This window comes from Megalobrama amblycephala, linkage group LG2 (genome assembly GCF_018812025.1).
Source record: "Megalobrama amblycephala isolate DHTTF-2021 linkage group LG2, ASM1881202v1, whole genome shotgun sequence".
In the NCBI taxonomy this organism is placed as follows: domain Eukaryota; kingdom Metazoa; phylum Chordata; class Actinopteri; order Cypriniformes; family Xenocyprididae; genus Megalobrama; species Megalobrama amblycephala.
Genome location: NC_063045.1, coordinates 47,397,156 through 47,421,289, shown reverse-complemented (window position 1 = coordinate 47,421,289; position 24,134 = coordinate 47,397,156). Strand labels below are relative to the sequence as shown.

The window sequence follows — 24,134 nt, the reverse complement described above, 5'->3', positions numbered from 1 at the left end:
GGGTCAATGGTGGGTACAGCCCTGACCCCAGTGTAGCCTATAGCTTAACAGAAAGCATGCAGGCAACACTGACATCCAGTTCTCCTGTAACACAAGAGTTCATGTCTTGAGGTCAGGTCAAGCATCTGAAAGAAGTTCTTGTTTCAATACAAGTCAAGCTCAGTCCACAGCTTTTGTGCCATAATGTTAATTTACAACCTAAATTACTTTCGAAAATTCTGTCTTTTTATCATCTTTTTTATTCTTCAAAATTCTGGTTACATTGAGACAATAGAAGTGAATAGGCCGATCTATGGACATTAAAATACTCACTTTTTTAAAAGTAAAGCCAGAAGATGTAAACAAACAATATTAATATTAACATTATTTTAGTGTGGAAAAAAAAAAACAATTGCTTGGTAACCTTTTCTGTGTAAAGATTATGTTCTGTGTAATGCCTTTGTTGCCACATTTTGTAAAAATAACAAAAACAACTTTACAGCTCAAATAACACTGAAGTTTTAACAGAAGAATTAATGCAAGTGCTTTAAAAAAAATTATAAGCTTCACATTTCTATATTTAAATCCTACAAAAATTCACCATTCACTTCCACTGTAATTGCATCACGATAATCTAGTTTAAAATAAATAAATAAATAAAATGAAAATAAGAAGTGAGGCAAAAAAATTTTTTTTTGGTAATCAACATTATTTCACAAATGCTGTAAATTAAACTTAACTTGTGTTTAACCCAGAATATTCCTTTAAGTCTAACCTTTTAAAAACATTCATTTAAATGAGGTACAGTACTTTCAATAGCAGTAATTATCACAAAGACCTACATTGAGCAACAGCAAAGTGACCTGAAAGAGAGTCAGAAAGATGATAGCCCAAGAGGGCCAAAATCTATTTTGAAGTGTTGGATAGTATGTTATGTTCACATCCGAGCAGACAAACACCATGCTGTGGGGTCAAGTGAGGTGGACACTGGACATGACTAGGGGAGTTCAGATAGGCCAGACTTTGATTTTCTAATGTAGATATGCAAGGCCGTTTATAGGCATAGGTGAACTAGGTGAACTATACTAACTTCTATCATTTAATCAATCGCCACCTTAGCTGAACTCTAAAAATGTTAAAACATACTGAGAATGTAATTTAAGCCTTTGTTTTGTTCACAGAATTATTGGACAAGGTTTACTAAATTTGTGTAACGAAAAGACATTAATATGTGATTTTTTTTAATGTTTATTTACTTACAATGTTAAGTAATATTATTAAACAAAAAATGTATATTCTTGGACATGGGCTAATTTAAGTGTTGTAATAAAACACATTTTATTGAAAAAATAATAGTCTGCTGTTGCATTTTTAAAAGTAAAAAAAAAAAAAACAATACTGTTGTATTATTATTTCTTATTTTATTATTCTTCATTTTTGTGTAGATTGTGTGTCTAGAGATTGGCATTATTTAAAAGCACACTAAAATAATTCTGATATGAGATGAATACAGAGGAAGCTTTTTTTTATTAGTGATTGGGCAGCAAGTGGCAAGAGAGAGAAATGCTCATCAAGAAGTATCTATAGAAAGTAAACTGAAAATCAATTTACAATCAAAGATACTGTGCACTTGAAATCTGTAAAATGTTCATTGCTAAATATCTTAGATATACTAAACCACTGCACATTATTGTGGCTATGACAACCATTATTGACTACATGCACAAAAATGGTCAGAAACAGCCCTGTAGATATAGACTAACCATCAGAGGGAGGTTCTCTACAGGGTAGGGAGGAAAGTATATATATATGATTTGAAGGTTAAAGAAGTGGGACTCTGCCAGTTCAGTAAATTAACTCAAGCTGATGTATCTACAGTGGCTGAGTAAAAAAGAAACAGACAACAGTCACTGGCGTGAGGGCAGTGGACATTATCAACCATCCAGAACATCATCAACAAACCTGAATGCAGGTGAGTTCAGGGTTGACTGCTGCTCCAACATTTAAACATTAGGCAGAACGACAGCCTCTCACTCTCCGTTCACTCACATTAAATGGAAACAAATTATTTGTGTTTCAAAGAATGAAAGTAAGACAAGCGGTTTGAAACAACAAATGAAGTGAGTTTAGCGCCTAAATCGGACTTTTATTTTGAAAGCACGAGGCAGCCATATTGAGGACTTTTCTTTTGCTTTTTTTTCCAGCAGAGCCACAGGTTCCTTTAGTAGGTCAGACCGGATAGCTCCCGGAACAATGTCAAGTTGAAACTAAACTCCTTTAGCCGATGAGTTTTGATTATAATCTATTTGAGTTGTTTTGTTCTGATCATTCAAACACCACCATAGGCTGTAGAATGGAGATCGGTGCTTTACCATGAAACTCCGTGCGCAGTATGACAGGTACTTCTTTTTAAGACCTCTACTCTAAGCTTTCATTAAAGAGATAAAAACATCACGAGCCTTATATTTAAACCTTAGGGATAATATATTATCTTTGATTTTATGCAGTTATGGCTAACGAATATGTTCTGTCTAACCCTGCTTTTAGGTCAGTTTATATATTTTACATTATGCACTTGAATAATCATGTAAACAGACGCGTAGGATTATCACACGAGTAAAACTGTGGTTGTGTTCTGTAGCGGAGCGAGGATTTCCATTTTGGGTGGGCCAAAAAAAGTTGGGGGTGGCTACAATTTTACAGTGGAGTAGTAGTAGTGATGATATTGCGTACGATGCGATGATTTTTGCATTGCAATATAAAGCGTAGAAAAGCGTAGCTAAAAGTGATTAAAAAAATTGGTAATAATTTTGTTTTATTATTATCACAGAAATAACGTAAGCAAAGATGTAGGGTGTCTGCTGGTTCGGAATATAATATGCACAAGGCAGGTGTTGATATTCAGAACATGAATATAAATTATGATACTGATTTTTTGTTTTTTTCATGCACTGGTCAATTTTGAGATTTTGGGCTGAACAATTTTTAAGTGTTCATTTTCTTCCATGTTTTTCTGTTTGCATCTGTAGAATTCAAATTTCAGTGCATATCTTTAAATAAAAATTATTTTTTCAGAAATTTCCACTTCAGTAGCACTTACATCAACACCAAACTTTACAGATTTATTCCTAAATATATTTTGAAGGCTTTTATAGAGGGGTTTGTTCATATATAATTTGCCTGATAATTTATTCTCTCTAAATTTATTGTCTTTTTTTTTTTTTTTTTTTTTCTGGCTGTTTTATGGGGTGATGAAAAGAGATATAAACACCCTTCTGTAAAAACATTTATCTCTAATATGTCAACAAAATAAATTAAATTATTAATAAATTTATAAATTAATAAATTTTGAACCTGGCTTTATACAATGTTCAGATTTCTTTTCTGGAAATGTATGCAAATTAGTAATATATTTGTAATAATAATATGCCTAATTTGCATGATTAAAAAGGTTTGCATATTTAAAAAAGGTTTGCAATTCTTAATGTTATTAATTAATTGGGGAAGTATGGTGATATCTGTCAATTTTTTTACCTATTCACCCCAGGTGACTTGCCTAAAAATAAAGTAACTTAAGTTTCAGACAAAAAAAAAAAAAAAAAAAAAAGCAAATTACTTCATATAGTTCTTCTGTGCCAACGAAATTGGTTGCAAACGCTAAATCGCCACGCGACGCACGGATTGGACCATGTATGTGCCTGGAGCGAGGCTACGGCAATTTCCTGTTCCCACCCACCCCCATTTACAGTTGCTGCTCTTTGTTTTTTGTGTTTTTTTTGTGTGTTTTTTTTACACTCGCCGCTTGCTAGTGAGAGAAACCCCCTCCGAGCGACCATGAAGCTTGAAAAAATGTATTTCTTATTACATTATATAAAAACAGCTTAATATGTGCATAGAGTTTTGAATGTTTTATGTATGCCTTCTTCTAATCTATTGTTATGGTTTATTTTTCAACAGAGGAGCATATTGCGAGTCTAGAAGAGCGTTTAAACTGAGGGATTCACCTGATCCGATGCAACCCGACCCGAGCCCTCAGGAAGAGAAAAACGGGCTGTCATTAACCCTGCAGCCGGAGCTGCTCGCCCGAATGCCGGGTGCTGGAAGTGCCAGCGGTCCGGAAACGGGCGATGATGTCCGGGTTCCTATCGGCAGCTCATCGGGGTCGACGAATGGACGTGGCGCTACTTCGCGGAGGCTGAGAACGGCGAGCCATAGCCACTCCCATTCTCACGGACACACGCACAGCCATGAGCACGAGTCGGACAGCGGCGAGTCAGACCTGGAATCCGGAGAGTCCAACAGCTCATTATCAGAGCTCCGCTACCTCCTCCGCTGGCTCAAGAAAAGTCTTCCTTTCATAGTTATTCTCTCTGCGAAACTAGTCATTCAGCACGCTCTAGGTACGTGTTGGTGAGAACAGCTGGCGGTGATGTGTAAAGTGTCTGACCCCTGTCACACTTCTGTGTTGTTGTTGTCGTCTTTCTGTAGGACTGGCTGTTGCAGTGGGTCTGTTTACCACTTTTATGTACGTCAACAAAAGCATTCAAACGCAAGTCTTTCTCCACGTAAGTCCACCATATTATTTTGTATGTACCATCAAAGTTGGCTTGGCATGGGTTAAACAGCAGGGCTTGTAACTCGTCTAGTATGGTTATAGGTTAGTCTGTGAACTGTTGTTTGCTTAAAGCATAAAGGTCTATTCAGACCAAGAGCAATGTGAAAACCACTCTGGTCATTCACATATTGCACATATGCTAAATATATGTTTATACATTTAGGTAATATTTATACACACTACCATTCAAGTTTTTTTTTTTTTTTTTTTTAATAATTGAATTTTATTCAGTAAATGAACAGTAAATACATTAATAATGCTATATTTAGATTTCAAATAAATGCTGTTCTGTTAAACTTTCTATTTATCAAAAGGGCTTTTCACACTTGAAATAGTTAACCCTGGGTCATTCTAAACCCCGGGTAAATGGAATCCTGGGTTATCTTGCTGCACGTTTCACACTGCTCATAATTTACCCGGGTTAACAATAAATCCTGGGTGTTTATAAGATGACGTTTCACATTGTCCTAAACCCTGGGTTAGCGTTCTTATTTGCGTGATTGGATAAAGGCAGCACACAACCTGTTTACATAGCTCTAGCTTTGCACATCCTGTATTGCCAACTGTACTATTGAATTTATACTGAATGGACATTGCAACTGTAACGGTAAGAATGAAACGGTCTCTTCTTCACTCAAATTGTTGAGTTTTCTGTCAGCATCTGACATTATTCCTCTTAAACGCTGAATTTACTGTTTATATACAGTGAGCATGTGTGTTTCTGTGACTGTCCAAAGCAGGTAAATATGAGTATGCGATTGGTTCTCAGTTGCTAAGATCTAGCTGTAACTATGGTTTCACACTGTACAAGTTTGGCACTGCAATGCGGGGTTAACGCCGCAAAGGCGGTTCTAACCCTGCTCCTGGGCAGGGTTTTATAACCCCGGGTAAAAAGCGGTGCTGACCCCGCTTCTAAATTACAAGTGTGAAACGTTCCTCTACCCAGGGTTAAAAGCGATGTTTAGAACAACGATAACCCGGGGTTAACTAGTGTGAAAAGAATCCTGGAAAAAAAGCTAATCTTACTGACCCCATACTTTTGAACGGTAGTGTGTGTGTATATAATCTGAAGGCTGTTTTGTTTTGTGTCTCCTGTGTAAAGGACCGAAGGAGGAAGTTGCATTGTGCCTGGCTCTTGCTGTTCCTCACATCCTCCAGTCTCCTCGTGTTCTACACTTTTCACACTCAGTCACTTTATCGCTGGTTAGTGCTTTACAGTGTCACCAAACCTCACTTGACCACAAACTGTAATGTACTATGTTTAGTGCAGTATATCAACTAAATGACCAAATGTTCGCTAAATAACAAATACGTACCATGAAGATTACATTGACTCTCTCTTTCTTTTTTTGTCCCTCAGCCTCATTTTTGCCAATGCTACGATAGATTCTCAAAACTTCTGGGAGGTCTTATGGAGCGTTGGTGTGACCAACTTCATTGTGAAGTTTTTCTTCATGGGGCTCAAGTGTCTTATTCTCCTCGTCCCATCCCCACTCATGACATACCGGCGAAGGGTGAGCGTGATTTGTAACATTATTTCATTGTCTGCACTTAATCAAAATGAATGTTAGATTCATTGTATCGACTGTGCTTTCCATAGGGTCAGTGGTACATGCTCATAGAGGAGATGGGTCAGTTGTATCAGGTGATTGCTCCTGTCCCACTCTGGTTCCGGTATCTGGTCAGCTACGATGAGATGGACACCTCAGTGGGTCTGACTTTGGGAATCCTGCTAGCCTTAGTCTACCTCATAATGAAGGTTTGCACGATCATCACAATAAGAAATGAATACGTTATTAGAAGATATTCATCAGTCTGATCTTATTGCCTTTCTTTTTTTAGATTTTGGCACTGTATGGGCTGTCAGGATCATTGCAAAAAACATTACGGACTTTTTTCAGTTCTGAGGTACGAAAGATTGCTTTTTAACCTGTCTTATGCCTCTCTCCTTATTCTTATATTTGATGTGTAATCTGTAAGAGAAATAGTTGAATTATACATGTTTTCTATATTGTGTGCTGTATCATGTTCTTCTTACATGTCTTTAAAGGTGAACGGAGCTCCAGCCAGTCCAGCTCAGGTTAGAGAGGCAGGTGACATTTGTCCGATCTGTCAGGCTGATTTTAAGCAGCCTCGGGTCCTCATGTGTCAGGTGAGAATGTGACTCTTGAGTTTGACCTCTGATGTCAACCCTCTTTTAACCTCCTTATTCACGGGCTAAATCATGCTTCTTGAGCATAGTATTTACTATACAGCTAGGCTCAGCCTCATTCTTGACAAGAATTACATAAGCTAATTTGTCTTTTTGATGTAAAAGACAAATTAGCTTATGTAATTTGTGTCAAGTTAACTCATTATTACAGTTTGTGTTCTTAAACACTGTGAGAACTGCAGTTTATGAGTTAATTTTTCTAGCAGCTCTATAGCAACGTTATTATATATTTTAAAGGTTTTGTAAAAAATATCTATATAATATATAAAAGAAATTCCCAAAATTTTTTGTCAGTCGAACACCTTTGACCTAAAATATGGTTTAAAGGGTTAGTTCACCCAAAAATTAAATTTCTGTCATTAAGTACTCATGTTTTCCAAACCCCCAAGATTTTCGTTCATCTTCGGAACACAAATTAAGATATTTTTGATGAAATCCGAAAGGTTTTTTGTCCTCAATAGAAAAAAAAACTAAATTACCACGTTCATGGTCCAGAAAAGTAGTAAAAACATTGACTATTTTAACAATGTGACTACAGTGGTTCAATGTTATGAAGTGACGAGAATACTTTTTGTGCGCAAAAACAAAACAAAAATAAAGACTTTAAATTCGATTCTGCCCTGTCATTCTCTTATACGCTATTTATGTTGCAGCGCTTCCGTGTTTAGTTCCGAATGCTGGCTCAGTATTGGCTGAAGCTGTTCACGTGAGCAGCACGATGCAGGAGCGCCCAATACTGAGCCGGCGTTAATAGTTAATATTTCAATAATTTAACAACATGTTTGCGTGTTCATGAATCTCTAATGTTGGTTAATGGTCACGTGACACTCTTTCGTATAGGCTATTTTCTCAAAAACGACAAATATTACCCAGAATGTTTTTACGGTATATTACTTTGTGGAAAACGGTATTTTACTGTGTAAATTTGTTTTATTTTTATATGTTTTTATATGTTATTTGTTGCATATATGCAAGTAAACAAATACAATTTATTATTCATTATATCTTTTTTGTTTAAATGGTTTGTTTAAGTGTTACATTGTAATTATTTAATTATTGGTTTATCATCAACTAACAAACTCCTGGTATTCCCTCACAAACCCCAGTTTGGGAAACCCTGATATATAAAAATAAATCAAATATGTGAAAAATTAAGCATGTTTTTACAAAAAAATGTATGTGTTGATAGTAATTATATGACAGATAACACTCAAAATGTGCTATGGCTACTTTTTAAATAATTTCTATGCCACTGCATTAACTTGAACAGCTTGTTCTTATTCTACTATCCTTACTAAAGTAATACACAGTGGCTGTGTCCAAAATCACATACTCTCTCGAGCAGGTACTTATTTTGAACAAGTACTTACTTTGCAAGTGCTAAAAAATTTTCTATATAGTATGAATGTAATCAGGATATACTACATTTGCCATTTTGTCATTATCATGTGACCTGTCTCTTTTATGAGTACTGTAAATTCAGACATAACTACTTTTGTCTCATCCTTTTTGCATGCACTTTCTTGTAAGCCAACTGCCAAGAACATAAATGTAAACTGTTTATCATTTGATTGTCTCCAGCATATCTTCTGTGAGGAGTGCATAGCCCAGTGGCTTAACCAGGAGAGGACCTGCCCCCTCTGCCGCAATATCATCACAGACAAGGTGCACAAGTGGAAAGATGGTGCAACATCAGCTTATTTACAAATCTACTGAACGCGCTGCTCACTGAAAGGATGAAGAAACAGTGTTGAGACATGTTGAAACAGTCGATTCACAGGATATGTGGATTGTTCCTCTCAAACATCTGTCGAGCAAACAGCACTTGTTATAAGGCAATAGTCACTAGAAAAATTGGCAGTTTGAGAGTTTATATATATATATATATATATATATATATATATATATATATATATATATATATATATATATATATATATATATATATATAAAATATCTTGTCAGAAGGACATTCACCAGCTCTTGTATTATTATTATTATTATTATTATTAATACTATTATTATTATTGTATGTGGAACTCCCTTTTTTAATGTTTATAATATATATATTCCTATGTGTTCATGCATGCCAACTCTGGTTTTACTAATTTCCTTGTGGGTGTTAGCAAAATGTTACAGTGAAATAATGTATCAGAAATTCATGTTTGTCTCCCTTAATCTATTTTAATTTCTTTTTCTCCCCCCCCCCCTCCATGATCCTATCAGGTACTGTGGCTTTTGTAACTGAACTTGTCTTAAACACATTTATGAATCCAATTATAAGGAGTTTTAAAAAATTCTGAACCTTGTGTTCCGTTTGAAGTATTCTGGTTTCTTCTTGCATAATGTGAATGTGAGGTAATTGCACATGAACTTTTGATTTATCGAATGATGTAGCATTAGAATTTTGTAACCACGTGATTTTTTTTTTGTTACTTAACAACACATAATAGCTCTGTTACTTTTGAATAAGCAAAATATTACTGTACATGCCATATCCATTTGTACTTCAGGCCCTTCACAGATACATGGTATTTTTCTAATGCTGCACATAGTGTGATAAACCAAAGAGTTGAAGAAAAAACATCTATTTTAGTACCATCATACAGTATGCAGCTGTATTTTTATCCAGCATATTTCGATAACTGACCAAATAAATTTTTCAAACTGTTAAGAAGTGTCATTGAAATACTTGCCCAGTAAATGCAATATCAAATTCCAGGGTTGCTTGTTAAATACTCTAATTCAACTTTATTGATGAATTCTCCAGGGATTAAAATGTTTAAAATAGATTTTAATCACAAAACACCAGATAATTCATTATAAACAATCTCATGTCATTCAGTACTTTAAATCCATTCATTTTTAAACCAAAATGTGCCACTGTCTAATAAACACAGCACTTCAAGCATTTGCATTTAAAATGCAAAATGTGTCCTTATCTGCATCTCATTTCTTTTTACAAGCATTTTTCTATTCATTTTACTTTATAAACCAGGAAGTTTCAGAATTGGTTTCAACCCTGGTTCATAATGGAGTACACAGATTTTCGAGATCAGGTTCAGTTCAACTCTTTTTGAAGCTCAATTACACACATTACTTTTTTTTTTTTTTTCTAGGGAACATATGGTAATGAAGATAAAAAGAAACCCAGGCCATTAACACTTAGCACCAAGTTATGTCTTAATATTCCAACATGACTGCAAGAATCAATGGGAGACAGTTTGAAAGGATTTAAACTCAGGCCATGAGTCTTGCGATTACAGGGACTGGGCTTATGGTCAATATCCAACTCATCAGACTGTCAAAAGTGATATATGAAGCCATTTACGCCACATTATAGACCATTTGCTCAGCTAGCATTGCATAGTTTGAATAAACGGTCGATATTTGCGTATGCAAAGGCAAAATATGATGCTTCCATAGTCAAAGTACCAGTTAAGAGGCAATTTAATTAAGTTGCTGGTCTCGCGCAGATTTCAAAATCAAAGGCTTTCGCATATGAAGCCATTACGGGCTGTTAACTGCCACAGCACAGCAGGTGCTTGTTTATCAGTAGGCACTGTATTAAGCTTAAGATATTCACAATCATGCTTCCTGTGCATAGTGAGTACAGCTAGTTATTGGCTTGATGGAATCCGCCGCAAAGTCCAGACAGTTCAATCGGAGCAATGGCCTCCTAATTTCCAACCACAATTACAAGAAATTAGAGTTAGAGTTAGTGAGGATGTGAGGTTAGCATCACATTCGATCAGTGAATTACAATGTCACAACAGAATGCTTTCAAGCAGAAAACAAGCCTATTTTACATTCCCATGGGAAAAAAACGTGTCATTCAGAAACTGTTTAAATGCAGTTACACAGCCTCGCACACAGACGTTCATTGATAACAATAACAGTTCTATGAGCACAGGAATGCCTGTGAAACAAGATACATGAAAACACCCATGATGACTGTCTAAATGAACCCTTCTTACATACAGCACAATTTTAACAAGAAACAGACTCAGTGTCGAACAATTCAAAGAGTCACATCATGACACTTATTGTATATATATATAAGAACTATAATACAAGGAAAGAGCACCAACAGTGATGAAGAATTGTCTATATACAGCAATTAAACAAATACTGTTTTTTTTTTGTGTTTGTTTTTTGAAGGATTTACTATTTTATTATGCTTCCATTATTCTGAGTTCATTCAGAATAGAGATTTCACCTCAACCACATATATCCAAGCTTATTTAATCAAAACAGAACAATAAATAATCCAGTGGTTTTCCCTTTATATTGTGTATGTGTGTACACTGCACATCTTGAAAATATATTTAAAATCCCAACATTTTTACTGTCCTTGAGAATAATACAATTATTTTGACTCACCCTAAGATCACCATAGAAAGAAGTACGAAAATAAAAATGAAAGGGCATGCCGTTGTCTTTATGCAACAAATCCAGCTAAATCATCAACAGCATTCTTGATTAAGAATAAATAATTTGCATAGTTTACAAAACTATATGGCAGCTGAAAAATAAATTCAAAACACACACATATTTAGAAAAAAATAAAAGGAAACTATTTCAGAATTGTTGTCTTCAATACTAAAAAGAGAAAAGTAAAACTGCAAAAAAAGATGTTCCACCAATAGTTTTCACAAAAGGATGACATCATATTAATATTGGTGGCATTAATGTTTGTGGATGTGGCTTAGAAAGAACTACTAGTACTCTGGATTAAGAGGATTTATCTAGTGTTATCTGGTAATTTTGTGTTTTTAATACTCTTTGGTCAGAATAATGCATACTGTCCAAAAGTAAAGCATTTGATATGATGCCCACAATGCAGGCAGATTCATACTTAAATGTATGAATTTTAAATGTTATCACGAACAGACCAAAACAAGAGAAGAATGTCTTGAAGTCATCCAACACTGCCTCATGAACTTGAGCAAAGAGCATTGCAAAAAAATAAAATAAAATAAAAATTAAAAAACAAAACAAAACAAAACAAAAAAAACCTCAGCTTATTAAACTTTATAGTTTATCATTGGTTGGTAAACACAACTGTCACTCCAGAAGTGTTCTACATCTGTGATTCTAGTGGTCCTAATAACTACTGATGCATTAAGAATCAAATCCATCGCAAAATAAACAGATTCCACTGGAATGTAGAGCTAGATCTTCTCTCACCACCTTAAAGGGATAGTTTACCCAAAAATGAAAATTCTGTCTCACCCTCATACTGTTCCAAACTTAAATGACTTTCTGTTGTTCTGTGTAGCACAAAAGAAGACATTTTGAAAAATGATTCAATTGTTCATATAATGGAAGTCAATGGGGTCTAAAACAACAAAAGACTGAGAATGTTTTCTTCTTTTGTGTTCCACAGAAGAAAGTAAGTAAGTCAAACAGGTTTGGAACTGACAGAAAATGACAATTTTATTTTTGGATGAACTCTCTCTTTAAACACTGGTACTATTCCAACGTCATACAGTCAAGCAAAACAATAACGAGGGGCTCAACCTCAGACCGAACTTCAAATATAGAATAGAAGATATGCATTTCTTCCTCACTTTTTGCATGAGCATGGCATATAAAAAATAAACTGTGAAATTCATGCTAGAGTCACCTAAAGTGCAAGGTGGTCTCTTTCTCTTTCATAGCAAGCAGCAGACCAACTCACTATGGTGCAAGTAGAGAGAGGTCACAGGGTTTGTTCTGAACAAGCTCTGCATGCTTGTATGAAGTATGCTGAGGCGGCAAGTGTGATGAAAACAGGGTGCAGAAAGGCCTTTGGGTAATTTAATAAATTCCTAAAGTGCAAAACTTAAGACGATCATCAAAGATTCATCCTCAAATGCTGGGGTCTCCTGCCGCCTACTGGGTTAGCCTGTTTTATGAAGGACCCCGCGCTGGATCCCAGTGGTTTTTTGATGGGGAGAGGGGCCGACACCTCCATGCTGTTGCTAACGTCCATCTGCTCCACATTAGACACCTCCATGGGTGTATCAGTGGGTGGCAGGAGAGAGGAGGTGGTTGTGGTCACTTCTGGGAAGGGTGGACCTCGAGACCAACCGTCTTCCCCTTCAACCTTGGCAGGGCTGGAAAAAGCAAGTATGGCAGCATGGGTTATGGATCTCTATACGTGCAACATACGTGACACATAACCAGTATACACAAGACCAGATAGATAAGCATGTTACAGCATGCACAACCTTGGATTTGGTTCTCATATTTGGTCAACAAATTATACTTAAAACTCAGATAAATGAAATCACGTCCTTCCCTACAAGATCACATGCACGTCATGTCATATATTTTATATATATATATATATATACAGTACAGTCCAAAAGTTTGGAACCACTAAGATTTTTAATGTTTTTAAAAGAAGTTTCGTCTGCTCACCAAGGCTACATTTATATAATTAAAAATACAGTAAAAAACAGTAATATTGTGAAATATTATTACAATTTAAAATAACTGTGTACTATTTAAATATATTTGACAAAGTAATTTATTCCTGTGATGCAAAGCTCCAGTCTTCAGTGTCACATGATCCGTCAGAAATTATTCTAATATGCTGATTTGCTGCTCAAGAAACATTTATGATTATTTTCAATGTTGAAAACAGTTGTGTACTTTTTTTTTTTCAGGATTCCTTGATGAATAGAAAGTTCAAAAGAACAGCATTTATCTGAAATACAAAGCTTCTGTAGCATTATACACTACCGTTCAAAAGTTTGGGGTCAGTAAGAATTTTTATTTTAATTTTTTTGAAAAGAAATTAAAGAAATGAATACTTTTATTCAGCAAGGATGCATTAAATCAATCAAAAGTGGCAGTGAAGACATTTATAATGTTACAAAAGATTAGATTTCAGATAAACACTGTTCTTTTGAACTTTCTATTCATCAAATAATCCTGAAAAAAAATATTGTACACAAATATTTTGTACAATTGTACACATTAAATGTTTCTTGAGCAGCAGATCAGCATATTAGAATGATTTCTGAAGGATCATGTGACACTGAAGACTGGAGTAATGATGCTGAAAATTCAGCTTTGCCATCACAGGAATAAATTACTTTGTGAAATATATTCAAATAGAAAACAGTTATTTTAAATTGTAATAATATTTCACAATATTACTGTTTTTTTACTGTATTTTTAATTAAATAAATGTAGCCTTGGTGAGCAGACGAAACTTCTTTTAAAAACATTAAAAATCTTAGTGGTTCCAAACTTTTGGACTGTACTGTATATAGGTGGTGCAACTGTCCAGACAAATGAACAGACTAAGAAAACTATTTAAAATGGTGTCTTAATAATAAAAAATTAAAAACTAAAAACTATGGCATCATTTTAGGTTTGAAACCTTTTATATAAACAAATCTTATAAATATCAGAAGTTTTAAAGTTTTTTTTTTTTTTTTTTTAAAGATAATTGAAAAACTTTTTCCAGCAATGTGTATGTTCTCAAATGTCAGGGTGGCACAGCTGCAAACATGGCTCTTTTACTGACAAGGTCATAACAGTAAACATGATAATGCATCATCTAGATGACCCCAACTGATCCTTGTGGCAGAGTGAAAAGGTTTTAAGATCTCTCTCAAATACTGGTAAAAACTGCTAATTTCAAGTATGGGTAGGTTGGTACACTTTCCATGTCAGGTGGTACAATGACAGTATACAGGTATAACTATCTGGCTGTACTGCCTGACATAAAAATAGTCAAAAAAAATGAATTTAAACACTTAGAAATGTTATTTAACAACTGAAACTTTTTAAACGCATTGTTCATGACTCAAAGATATGCATTACATCAGTTTTTAAAAGATTTTTAAAAAACACCTTTTTTGAAGCTTTATTTGTCAGTGACCCGCATTGTATATATATATATATATATATATATATATATATATATACACTTCATATTCTATATATTCTTCAACTTGTAGATTAAGTAACCATCATTACAGGATTCATCATACTGATTCAAATGGTCACTCAGTTTGTGAGTTTATTATTTGGAATGATTCATTTAAAGGGATAGTTCACCCAAAAATGAAAATTTGATGTTTATCTGCTTACCCCCAGCGCATCCAAGGTGTAGGTGACTTTGTTTCTTCAGTAGAACACAAATGATGATTTTTAACTCCAACCGTTGCCGTCTGTCAGTCAAATAATGCTAGTGGATGGGAACTTCTTCTATAAGAGTAAATAAAACATGCATAGACAAGTCCAAATTAAACCCTGCGGATCGTGACGACACATTGATGTCTTAAGACACGAAACGATCAGTTTGTGCGATAAACCGAACAGTACCTCACTCTCATTGAAGTATATGCGCGAGACATCACTGCCGCTGTCAGAGCGCGATCAGACCTTACTAAGCGAATGCTGAACGCGGTTGGACATTGTGGTGTATTAGAGTTAAAAAATGATATAAATACTGTTCGGTTTATCACACAAACAGATTGTTTCGTGTCTTAGGACATCAATATGTCATCACGAGCCGCAGGGTTTAATTTGGACTTGTCTAAGCAAGTTTTATTTACTCTTATAGAAGAAGTTCCCATCCACTAGCATTATTTGACTGACAGACGGCAACGGTTGGAGTTAAAAATCATCATTTGTGTTCTGCTGAAGAAACAAAGTCACCTATATCTTGGATGCGCTGGGGGTAAGCAGATAAACATCAAATTTTCATTTTTGGGTGAACTATCCCTTTAAAATATGGATCAGATCAAAAGTGTCATTAGCACTTTTTTGCACTATAAGTATTAGATTAACTAAAAAGAACTGTTTCAGAAGAGTAATTTGTTCTTGAATCAGAATAAACCAGCTGGGAGAAATGTTTTTAATTCACAAAAAAGGATTAATTCATAAGAGTCATTTGTTTGTGAATCAGACCACTGCGGTCACGCGGTTTGTTTTTGATCAACTTAAAAAGACAGTTCATAAAAGTAATTTGTTTGTGAATCAGGCTAGTCACATGTCATTGTGTGAAGCCTGCAAAAATAAAATAAAAAAATCAATAGGAACAAGTTTTCCTGCCAATGTTTTGCGAAAACATGCTGTTTTTATCTTATCAAATTCATTTGAGAAAATTGGTTCAAAAATGACATGGATCAGTAGATTCAGCGGTATAGGAAAAACTGCCATAGAGTGAAAGATCAATTAAATATCCGTCAAATGAAGATCACAATTAATTAGAAAAATCTATATTTTTTATACAGCCCTACAAGATCATAAAACCAGACACTTAATACGTCCATCAAACCTCAGTGGAATGAGAAAAACATATTACCTCACTGGTGTTCTTGGACTTCCCAGAAGCTTGCGAGGTGAACGGGATTTTGGCTCATAAGTGAACTTTTCCTTGATGTTTTCAAGCACAGATGGAGCTATGTACGTAAAGCCCTGAGGAAAGACAACATCCGAGAAAAGATTAAATAATTAAAAAAAAAAAGAGTTTGGGAAGACAAAAAAAAATAGATGAGTGTAGAGGATATGCAATTATGATGAAGCAAAAAAAAAGAACATGTCACGCTAACAGCTGGAAAAAAACAGTTAAACAGTGATAATACAGACCAGATGAGAGGCATTATTCCTTTCTCGTAAGTTTGTCTACAAAAATAACTCATTTACCACACACACAATGCTGACACACACTCACAAAGTAGGTCGGGAGTCTGAAATGAATCTCATACGCATTCTTGAGTGCTCAACATAGCATGCTGAAGATAATGAAGATCAAATGGCGTATAAACAAATTTTGAGGCTTCTGTTGGTTCCGTGTTATGTTTGGGATATAGTGTCACGTACCATACAGGCTTTGGTGCTGAGTAATATTATTCTATTGGTCTGAAGAATATCTTTATGTTTACGATAAAAATGTCTGTTTGATATTTTACTACCCATGCAGTTCTGTAGCTCATGGTGACAATCTTATGAATATATATTTTAATTTAATTGTAGCATATAACAATATTTTAAAATAATTTTAGCAAAACTTGATGTTAGTCTTTAGTGAATTTATCTACACTACTGTTCAAAAGTCAGGGGTCAGAAAGAGTTTTTCAGTAACCAGTAATTTACAGTAAATATTTTTACATTGTTATAAAAGATTTAAAATAAATGCTGTTGTTTTTACCTTTCTTTAAATCAAAGAATACTGAAAAAATTAGGGTTTCCACAAAAATATTAAACAGCACAACTGTTTTCAACACTGATAATAAAAAGAAATGTTTCTTCAACACCAAATCAGCATATTAGAATGATTTCTGAAAAATCATGTGACACTGAAGACTGCACAGCACAGGAATAAATTGCATTTTAAAATATATTAAAATGGAAAAGTCATTTTAAATTGTAATAATTCTTCACAATATTACTGTTTTTACTGTATTTTTGATCAAACAAATGCTGCCTTGGTGAGCAGAAGAGACTTTTCATAAACACTAAAAAAAAAAATCTTTCCAACCCTAAACTTCTGAATGGTAGTTATCAAATACAGATTGTTTTCTATTTTTAGTTATTGGCTAATAAACACAAAAATGTATATGTTCACTATTGGTTGAAGTCACCACAGGGGTATAGTGTTGGTGCAAAGAAAATATGTTTAAAGAGCGTACACATAAATTTAGCCCAAAATGAAACACACTGACCAGGAAGACTTGGTTGGCGCTTTCACTGAGCGTCGAGTCATCGGGACTGTCCACAGGAGTCTGACTAGTGAACTTTGAGTCAAACTGGCTAACGTCGTCGGCTGATTGCTGCAGAAAAAGAGATCTATGAGGAGTTATTATCGAATACTTCATCATGAGATCTATAATAATGACAACAACAACTAGAAACACGCTTCAAGAGACAAAAAGTTGATTGTGCTAAGAGAGAAAACACTCATACCAAAAAAGGCTTAAAGGGAGGTTCAACTTTACAAGCCAGCAGATCATCCCAGTTTACGTGTCTGAAGAAGGAGTGGGCCTAAAAAAATACAATATATTTTTATAATCTACAGAAATCTGTTATATATGTATATATAATTTCCTGCTGTTATGAGAATGGGTACATCAGAAGGGCAGATACCTGGACGTCTAAAGCATCTCGAGGACCTGCTCCCATCCTGATCGATGCATTTCTCTTCAGCAGCTGGGTACAAAAAACACACACAACCCCATTAGTTGAGCAATAAGACCGAATTCCACACTGCTGCGAAACCTGAATGACCTGATTGAACTAAGACCTCTACCTTTTTCAGAAGGTCTCGTGCTTCTTGGGTCAGGTAAGGTGGAAGGTTCAGTTTGCACTTTAGGATTTTGTCAATGGTCTTTTTCCGATTTTCTGCGGTGAATGGTGGCTGGAGGTATAAGGGTTAAGAGGTTAAAGAGGAGTCTGGGTAAACTTATTCTCTCTACAAATTCATAAAACATTTGGTATCTTCACAATAATGACTTCTTTGTTTTGAAATCTGTCTGAATGGAAGGAAATTATATTCAACATCTAGTAGAAAGTCTTCCCAGAAAAGTGGAAGCGGTTTGGGAGAAGCAACTCCCTGTTAATGCCAAAGATTTAGAATTAAATGTCAAAAATTACAAGTTCAGGTGTCTATATACTTTTGGCCATGTGATGTAGGTTTCAGGATTTATCTACATTTGTTGACATTAATTGTTTGAAGAAGATTCCATCTGTTATTTTTGGGTACACACAATCAAAGTGGTATCTATTTGTTAAAGAGGTCACAAACTAGGTCAATAGAATTATTGGTAAAATGCTCTGTCAACAGAATACCTCAAGAGAGATTATCTCTAGTGAACTCTCGCATGTATCTCTGTCTAGGTCTAGCAATAAGGTGTAAGGCCTGTCTTCAGTGTAATTAACTGAAAACTAGAGTTGATGAATGGCAGGAGGTTTATGAGTTTAACGTCTCTCTGTCAGTCAAAGCCAAATCAATTTCAAAAATATTTTGCTGGGATATTTTTAAAAACCTAAAGTTAAACTTGTGCCTTTATGTTTGTGTGGAAGATAATCTTACAAACACACAAAACAGTTACAACAACCTCAAAAAACCTTCATAAAGTTTGTGTGAAAATACCTAAATTTTGGATCGTTAAATAAAAAATAAAAACATTCAAAACTGTTTGAATAAGTGGGATCATACAAAATGCATGTCATTTTTTAATTTTAAATAGCATTCATATTTTTAAGAATATTACTGTTTTTTATCAAATACATTGGCGAGCATAAGAGACTTCTTTCAAAAACATTACAAAAATCTTACCAATCAAAAACCTTTGAGTGATTTTGTTAGAGCTGCATGAGTCTGGATAAATTGAGAATAACATTTTTTTTTTTTTTTTTTAAATAGAGATCATGATTCTCTCAAGATTCTGAATTGACAACTAAACAAAATAACAGGTTCTGACAAAATGTTAATTGCTGCAGTCCATTTAAAAATATTTAGCCTAATAAATTTGAATTCATTAAAACAATATATTTTAATCCGTTTGAATGAATGATTCAATGACTCACTCAGAATGACTGTTCATTACAGTAGACATCAGTGTTTATATCAGAACCATAAACCTTTATCCCAGTACTTCTGTGATAATTTAGAGAATTTAATTTAGAATTTAATTTAACTTAACTTAAAGAGAATTAGCGGCAACACAGATTTGATTGTTCCGCTGTGATCGTACTTGTAACAGACATCTAGCCAAATCATTGTCATTTAAGAATAAGATCACGTGGGTGTTTGAATCGAGATCTTTAAACATTAATTGTACAGGTCTAGGGTATATATCTACAGTATCTATCTATCTGTATGTATGTATGTATATATATATATATATATATATATATATATATATATATATATATATTTTTTTTTTTTTTTTTTTATATAAGAAAATAATCTATATTTATATCTGCTGATATAATCTACAGCTTTGTTTCCATCTGAAAACTTTAATAAGAAGCAACATAGCAGAAGAGATATGAGAAGGGGCACTCACAGCTCCTGTTAGCATGTCATACATCAGGGCTCCCAGACTCCACCAGTCCACAGCTCGATTATGGCCACTTCTCATGAGGATTTCTGGTGCCCTGAAAGAGGGAGAGAACAAGAGAAACAAAAGACAGTGAAAGAATGAATGAATGAGTGAAGAGAGAGGCCAGTGCACCAACCATTTTTTTGTGCTGCTGTCTTTTTTTTTTTTACTTTGACCTAACTGACACCAGAGGCCATAAATAAGCCTTCAGTAGACATGAGTGATGGAGCCCCTGGCCTCTGTGAACTGGGTGGATTTTTAAAGAGGCCACATCATGGAAAACATGACCCTATTGGATTTTTCTTGCCGTTTTAAAAAATGAAGTTCAAGTTGTTAAACTTTCACAACCCAAAGCTTTCTAGCCTACACAGACCAATTTTGAAACGAAAGGCTGAAATACACTACACAACTTTTAAAATCTGAACAGATTTAGGCATCATACACCTGGTGATTCTGTAAATGGTCATACACTACCAGACTTTCAAATCATTCTGAACACAACAAACTTACAGAGAAACAAACTCTTGTTGCTAGGAGATGCATAACAGATGAAACAAACATGGATGTGCAGGAGATGAGCGCAGTAGTTGTTGTAGTGACTCTGTGTTGAGTCACAAAAGAAAAAACGAGCCAAGCGCATTTGGATGGGTAGACAGTGTCCGTTTTTTTTTCTGTGCTGATCAGTCAAATATTGAGGTTAATTTGTTATGTGTGTACAGTTAATTTACTTTTGTATTGTTGTATTTATATAGTACTAAAATCGGCTCAAAATATCAAACATGTTTTGATATCATTCTGACTGGATGGAATCATAATCTGAAGCTAAAAAAAAACAACAACACAATTTGTGAAATCTGTCAACCCCAGCTGCCCAAAATCTCCAGACTGCTGTAAACTTTCAGCAACTAAATAAATCTGCAAATCAGGGCAAAAATCGTGTAGTTTATTCTAGCCTTAAAATGCAACAGCGGGTTGCTCAGAAATCTTCATGGTTGAGTTGACGTCAACCATGAGTATATTAAAATAAACAATCAATATTCAGCAACTTGGTCAATTCTGATGAGGGAACTACAATGGTTTTATGCTGGTCTTTCACATAAAGTTTCAGTGGCATAAAAAATCCTTTAACTGGGTGAAAATGTGAGTTTGTACATACATGTACTCTATGGTTCCACAGAAGGTGTGTGTGACGGTACCGTCGTGGATCGACTCCTTACACAGTCCGAAGTCTGTCAACTTCACATGACCTGAGATGAGAATGAAATGAGCACATCCATAGGAGTAGTCTTTATTGAACAGGATATGGTGCAAGCCTGGGGACTGTCTGGGATAAAAGGACAGAGGTGAGTGTGTGATTTATTACCATTCTTATTGAGCATGATGTTCTCTGGCTTCAGGTCTCTATAGATGATGCCTTTCTGATGAAGGTGACCCAAGGCCATGGAAATCTCTGCCAGATAAAAGCTAGGAGGAGTTAAATAAATAAGATTATAAATAAAACAATACAAAGTAATTAATAATTGATTAAATAAAAAAATGGAAATGCTTTCACAATCCATGGATTTGAATTTTGTTATACAAATAGTTCCCCCCAAAATATCTATATATATATATATATATATATATATATATATATATAAAAAACATATAAAACAGTACATAAAAATCAGTATATGAGTTTGGAACAACATGAGGGTAATAAAATAATAGTTATAGATTATTGGGGAGAACTATTACTTCATTCATTCAGATTTTTCTTCAAATCTTCAAAAACCTCAAAATTAACATATAAAAAAGAACATCTCACAATTATAATGGTCACCGTTTCCAATAATTTAACAAGAAATTTAATGTATTTGGTTTGACAAACCATCAAATCAACATTTGGGTGTTCAAACTATATTTGTTAAGCTAATGAATTTTGAAACCCTCCCACATGAGATGTTTATACACAACAGAAGTGTTGCATCCAGATAGCAGACAGGTCATCTTGACTCCGGAACGATCTATACACTGATAAGACTAATAAAGCCTCACTCACCAGGCTGTGTCCTCCAAGAAGATCCCCTCCCTCTCCAGCTGCATGAACAGCTCTCCACCTGTTAGAGAAATATGATCTTGATTCCAGATACATTCTATAAAAACATGTATGCTATTTTGCCATTTATATTTTAATATTTTTCTGAGAACCAAGACAAAAACTACTAATTAAAAATGAATTTTTTCAGGATTTGCTGACTTGAGCTAAAAAAAAAAGCACTGGTAGCTGTGTTGAACTCACCGCTAAGGTACTCCAGGATGAGGTAAAGTTTGCCCCCCGTCTGAAAGGCGTACATGAGGTCCATAATGAAGGGATGCTTAACTTCCTCTAGGATGCTCCGTTCTGCTTTAGTATGAGCAGTGTCCTTTGCATTGCGCATGATCATGGCCTGTTGAAACAGACAAAAGCAACAGAATCCATTAGGGGAAGTTGTGTTTTTAAGTAAGTGTCAAAACTCACAGCACACATAAAGCATTTGTGACTGTCTCTGCATGAACATCCTGGTGCTGGAGGGTTGTAACTCCCCTGATCACCGCTGTGAACTCATCAGGCTGGTGTCATTAATGCTTTTATTGCTGTTGCAATAAACAGACGTGTGCAAATCTAACTTGGGAATGGAATCCAAAGCATTTCAATCATGCAAACCACAGAGAACAATGCAGCATTAGTCTCAGAACGATTAAACTGCACCAGTGGCCTCGGTACACGGCCAACGTTGGCTCTCCTTCCATCCTAGAATGATTTAAAGCATAAAATGTTTCTCAATAAGTGGGTCATGGAGTGTGTAGTCAAAGAAACAACAACAGCATCAAAATGTAATTCTAAATGTTGCTCTGATGAGACATGTATTTTTAAAGATGTGCGTCAAAGCTGTTGACACTTTAATGTCAGACACAGTTTAAGGGGTTAGTTCACCCAAAATTGAAAATTCTGTCATTAATTACTCACCCTCATGTCGTTCCAAACCTCTAAGATTTTTGTTCATCTTCGGAATGTAAATGAAAATCTGAGAGCTTTCTATCCCTCCATAGACAGCCTGCGCAATTGCAACTTTGATGCTTCAAAAAGTTCATTAAGAGATCGGAAAACTATGAATTGAGTGGTTTATTCCAAATTTTCTGAATAGACTCGAATGCTTTTTATTCGAATGCTGAATAGACTCGAATCTTTTTCTATGAACAGATTTAATTTAGGCTTTTATTCACATATAAACACTGATCAACAAACATAAACAGAAGCTCAACTGAACCTGAATGATGCGCGGGTCGACTTGCGTAGGCCGTCTGCCGGAAGGTACTTATTTTAGTTTATAAAACTTTAAATATGGATATTTTTCTTACAAAAACCCATCGCTTCACTTCAGAAGGCCTTTATTAACCCCTTGGAGTCATATGGATTACTTTTATGATGGATGGATGGATTTTTTGGACTTCAAAATCAGGAGCGCCATTCACTGCCAATATAAAGCTTGGTAGAGCCAGGATATCTGATTGTGTTCGTCTGAAAGAAGATAGTCATATACACCTAGGATGGCATGAGGGTGAGTAAATCATGGGATAATTTGTGGTTGAAAAGTTTTTCAATTTTTATTTTTTATTTTTTTAGAAAATGACCGATCGTTTAGCTAGACAAGACCCTTATTCCTCGACTGGGATCGTGTAGAGCCATTTGAAGCTGCACTGAAACTGCAATTTGGACCTTCAACCCGTTGTACCCGAGTGAAGTTCCACTATAAGGAGAAAAATCCTAGAATGTTTTTCTCAAAAAACGTAATTTCTTGTCGACTGAAGAAAGAAAGACAAACATCTTGGATGACATGGGGGTGAGTCAATTATCAGGAAATTTTAATTCTTAAGTGAACTAATCCTTTAACAGCCTTAAAGGATTAGTCCACTTTTAAATAAACTTTTCCTGATAATTACTCACCCCCATGTCATCCAAGATGTCCATGTCTTTCTTTCTTCAGTCGAAAAGAAATTAAAGTTTTTGATTAAACATTCCAGGATTTTTTTCCATATAGTGGACTTCAATGGGCACCAAACAGTTGAAGGTCAAAGTTTGAACTAATTGTTATATGCAATATGCTAGTTCAATAGTATATAACAATTAGTTCAAACTTTAACCTGTGGAGGGCAGTAATACACTTAGCAGTGTCTACACTGCCGGAATTCTAATAGAGAAGAAGAAGAGAGTTAGTTCAAGATGAGCATTTCTGGTTAAAATGTATAAAAT

The 24,134-nt window shown here is 34.9% G+C and overlaps 2 protein-coding genes across 10 annotated transcripts in view; one reads left to right on the top strand and one right to left on the bottom strand.

Moving 5' to 3' along the window:
• rnft1 (ring finger protein, transmembrane 1) overlaps positions 1-9,480 on the top strand; it is a 46,314-nt gene extending 36,834 nt beyond the window's left edge. The window contains exons 3-11 of one of the 3 annotated variants that reach the window (XM_048181621.1): positions 1,858-1,951; positions 3,937-4,379; positions 4,468-4,544; positions 5,697-5,797; positions 5,955-6,108; positions 6,195-6,353; positions 6,437-6,502; positions 6,645-6,746; positions 8,388-9,480. In XM_048181621.1, the coding sequence (XP_048037578.1) occupies positions 3,992-4,379; positions 4,468-4,544; positions 5,697-5,797; positions 5,955-6,108; positions 6,195-6,353; positions 6,437-6,502; positions 6,645-6,746; positions 8,388-8,522 (1,182 nt within the window). In that variant the 5' untranslated portion in view covers positions 1,858-1,951; positions 3,937-3,991 and the 3' untranslated portion in view covers positions 8,523-9,480. Of the gene's footprint in view, positions 1-1,857; positions 1,952-2,169; positions 2,379-3,682; positions 3,831-3,936; positions 4,380-4,467; positions 4,545-5,696; positions 5,798-5,954; positions 6,109-6,194; positions 6,354-6,436; positions 6,503-6,644; positions 6,747-8,387 lie in introns of those variants that run through there. The other 2 variants (XM_048181619.1, XM_048181620.1) reach the window with 2 other exon arrangements.
• Positions 9,481-10,940: 1,460 nt separating this feature from the next.
• Positions 10,941-24,134, bottom strand: part of rps6kb1a (ribosomal protein S6 kinase b, polypeptide 1a) — a 63,997-nt gene continuing 50,803 nt past the window's right edge. For 5 of the 7 annotated variants that reach the window (XM_048181605.1, XM_048181604.1, XM_048181606.1 and 2 more), the window contains 11 exons: positions 22,143-22,290; positions 21,903-21,960; positions 21,225-21,325; positions 21,018-21,108; positions 19,826-19,916; positions 18,064-18,171; positions 17,901-17,963; positions 17,721-17,798; positions 17,480-17,587; positions 16,120-16,232; positions 10,941-12,907 (listed from right to left, as the gene is read on the bottom strand). In XM_048181605.1, the coding sequence (XP_048037562.1) occupies positions 12,646-12,907; positions 16,120-16,232; positions 17,480-17,587; positions 17,721-17,798; positions 17,901-17,963; positions 18,064-18,171; positions 19,826-19,916; positions 21,018-21,108; positions 21,225-21,325; positions 21,903-21,960; positions 22,143-22,290 (1,221 nt within the window). In that variant the 3' untranslated portion in view covers positions 10,941-12,645. Of the gene's footprint in view, positions 12,908-14,965; positions 15,018-16,119; positions 16,233-17,479; positions 17,604-17,720; positions 17,799-17,900; positions 17,964-18,063; positions 18,172-19,825; positions 19,917-21,017; positions 21,109-21,224; positions 21,326-21,902; positions 21,961-22,142; positions 22,291-24,134 lie in introns of those variants that run through there. The other 2 variants (XM_048181609.1, XR_007183596.1) reach the window with 2 other exon arrangements.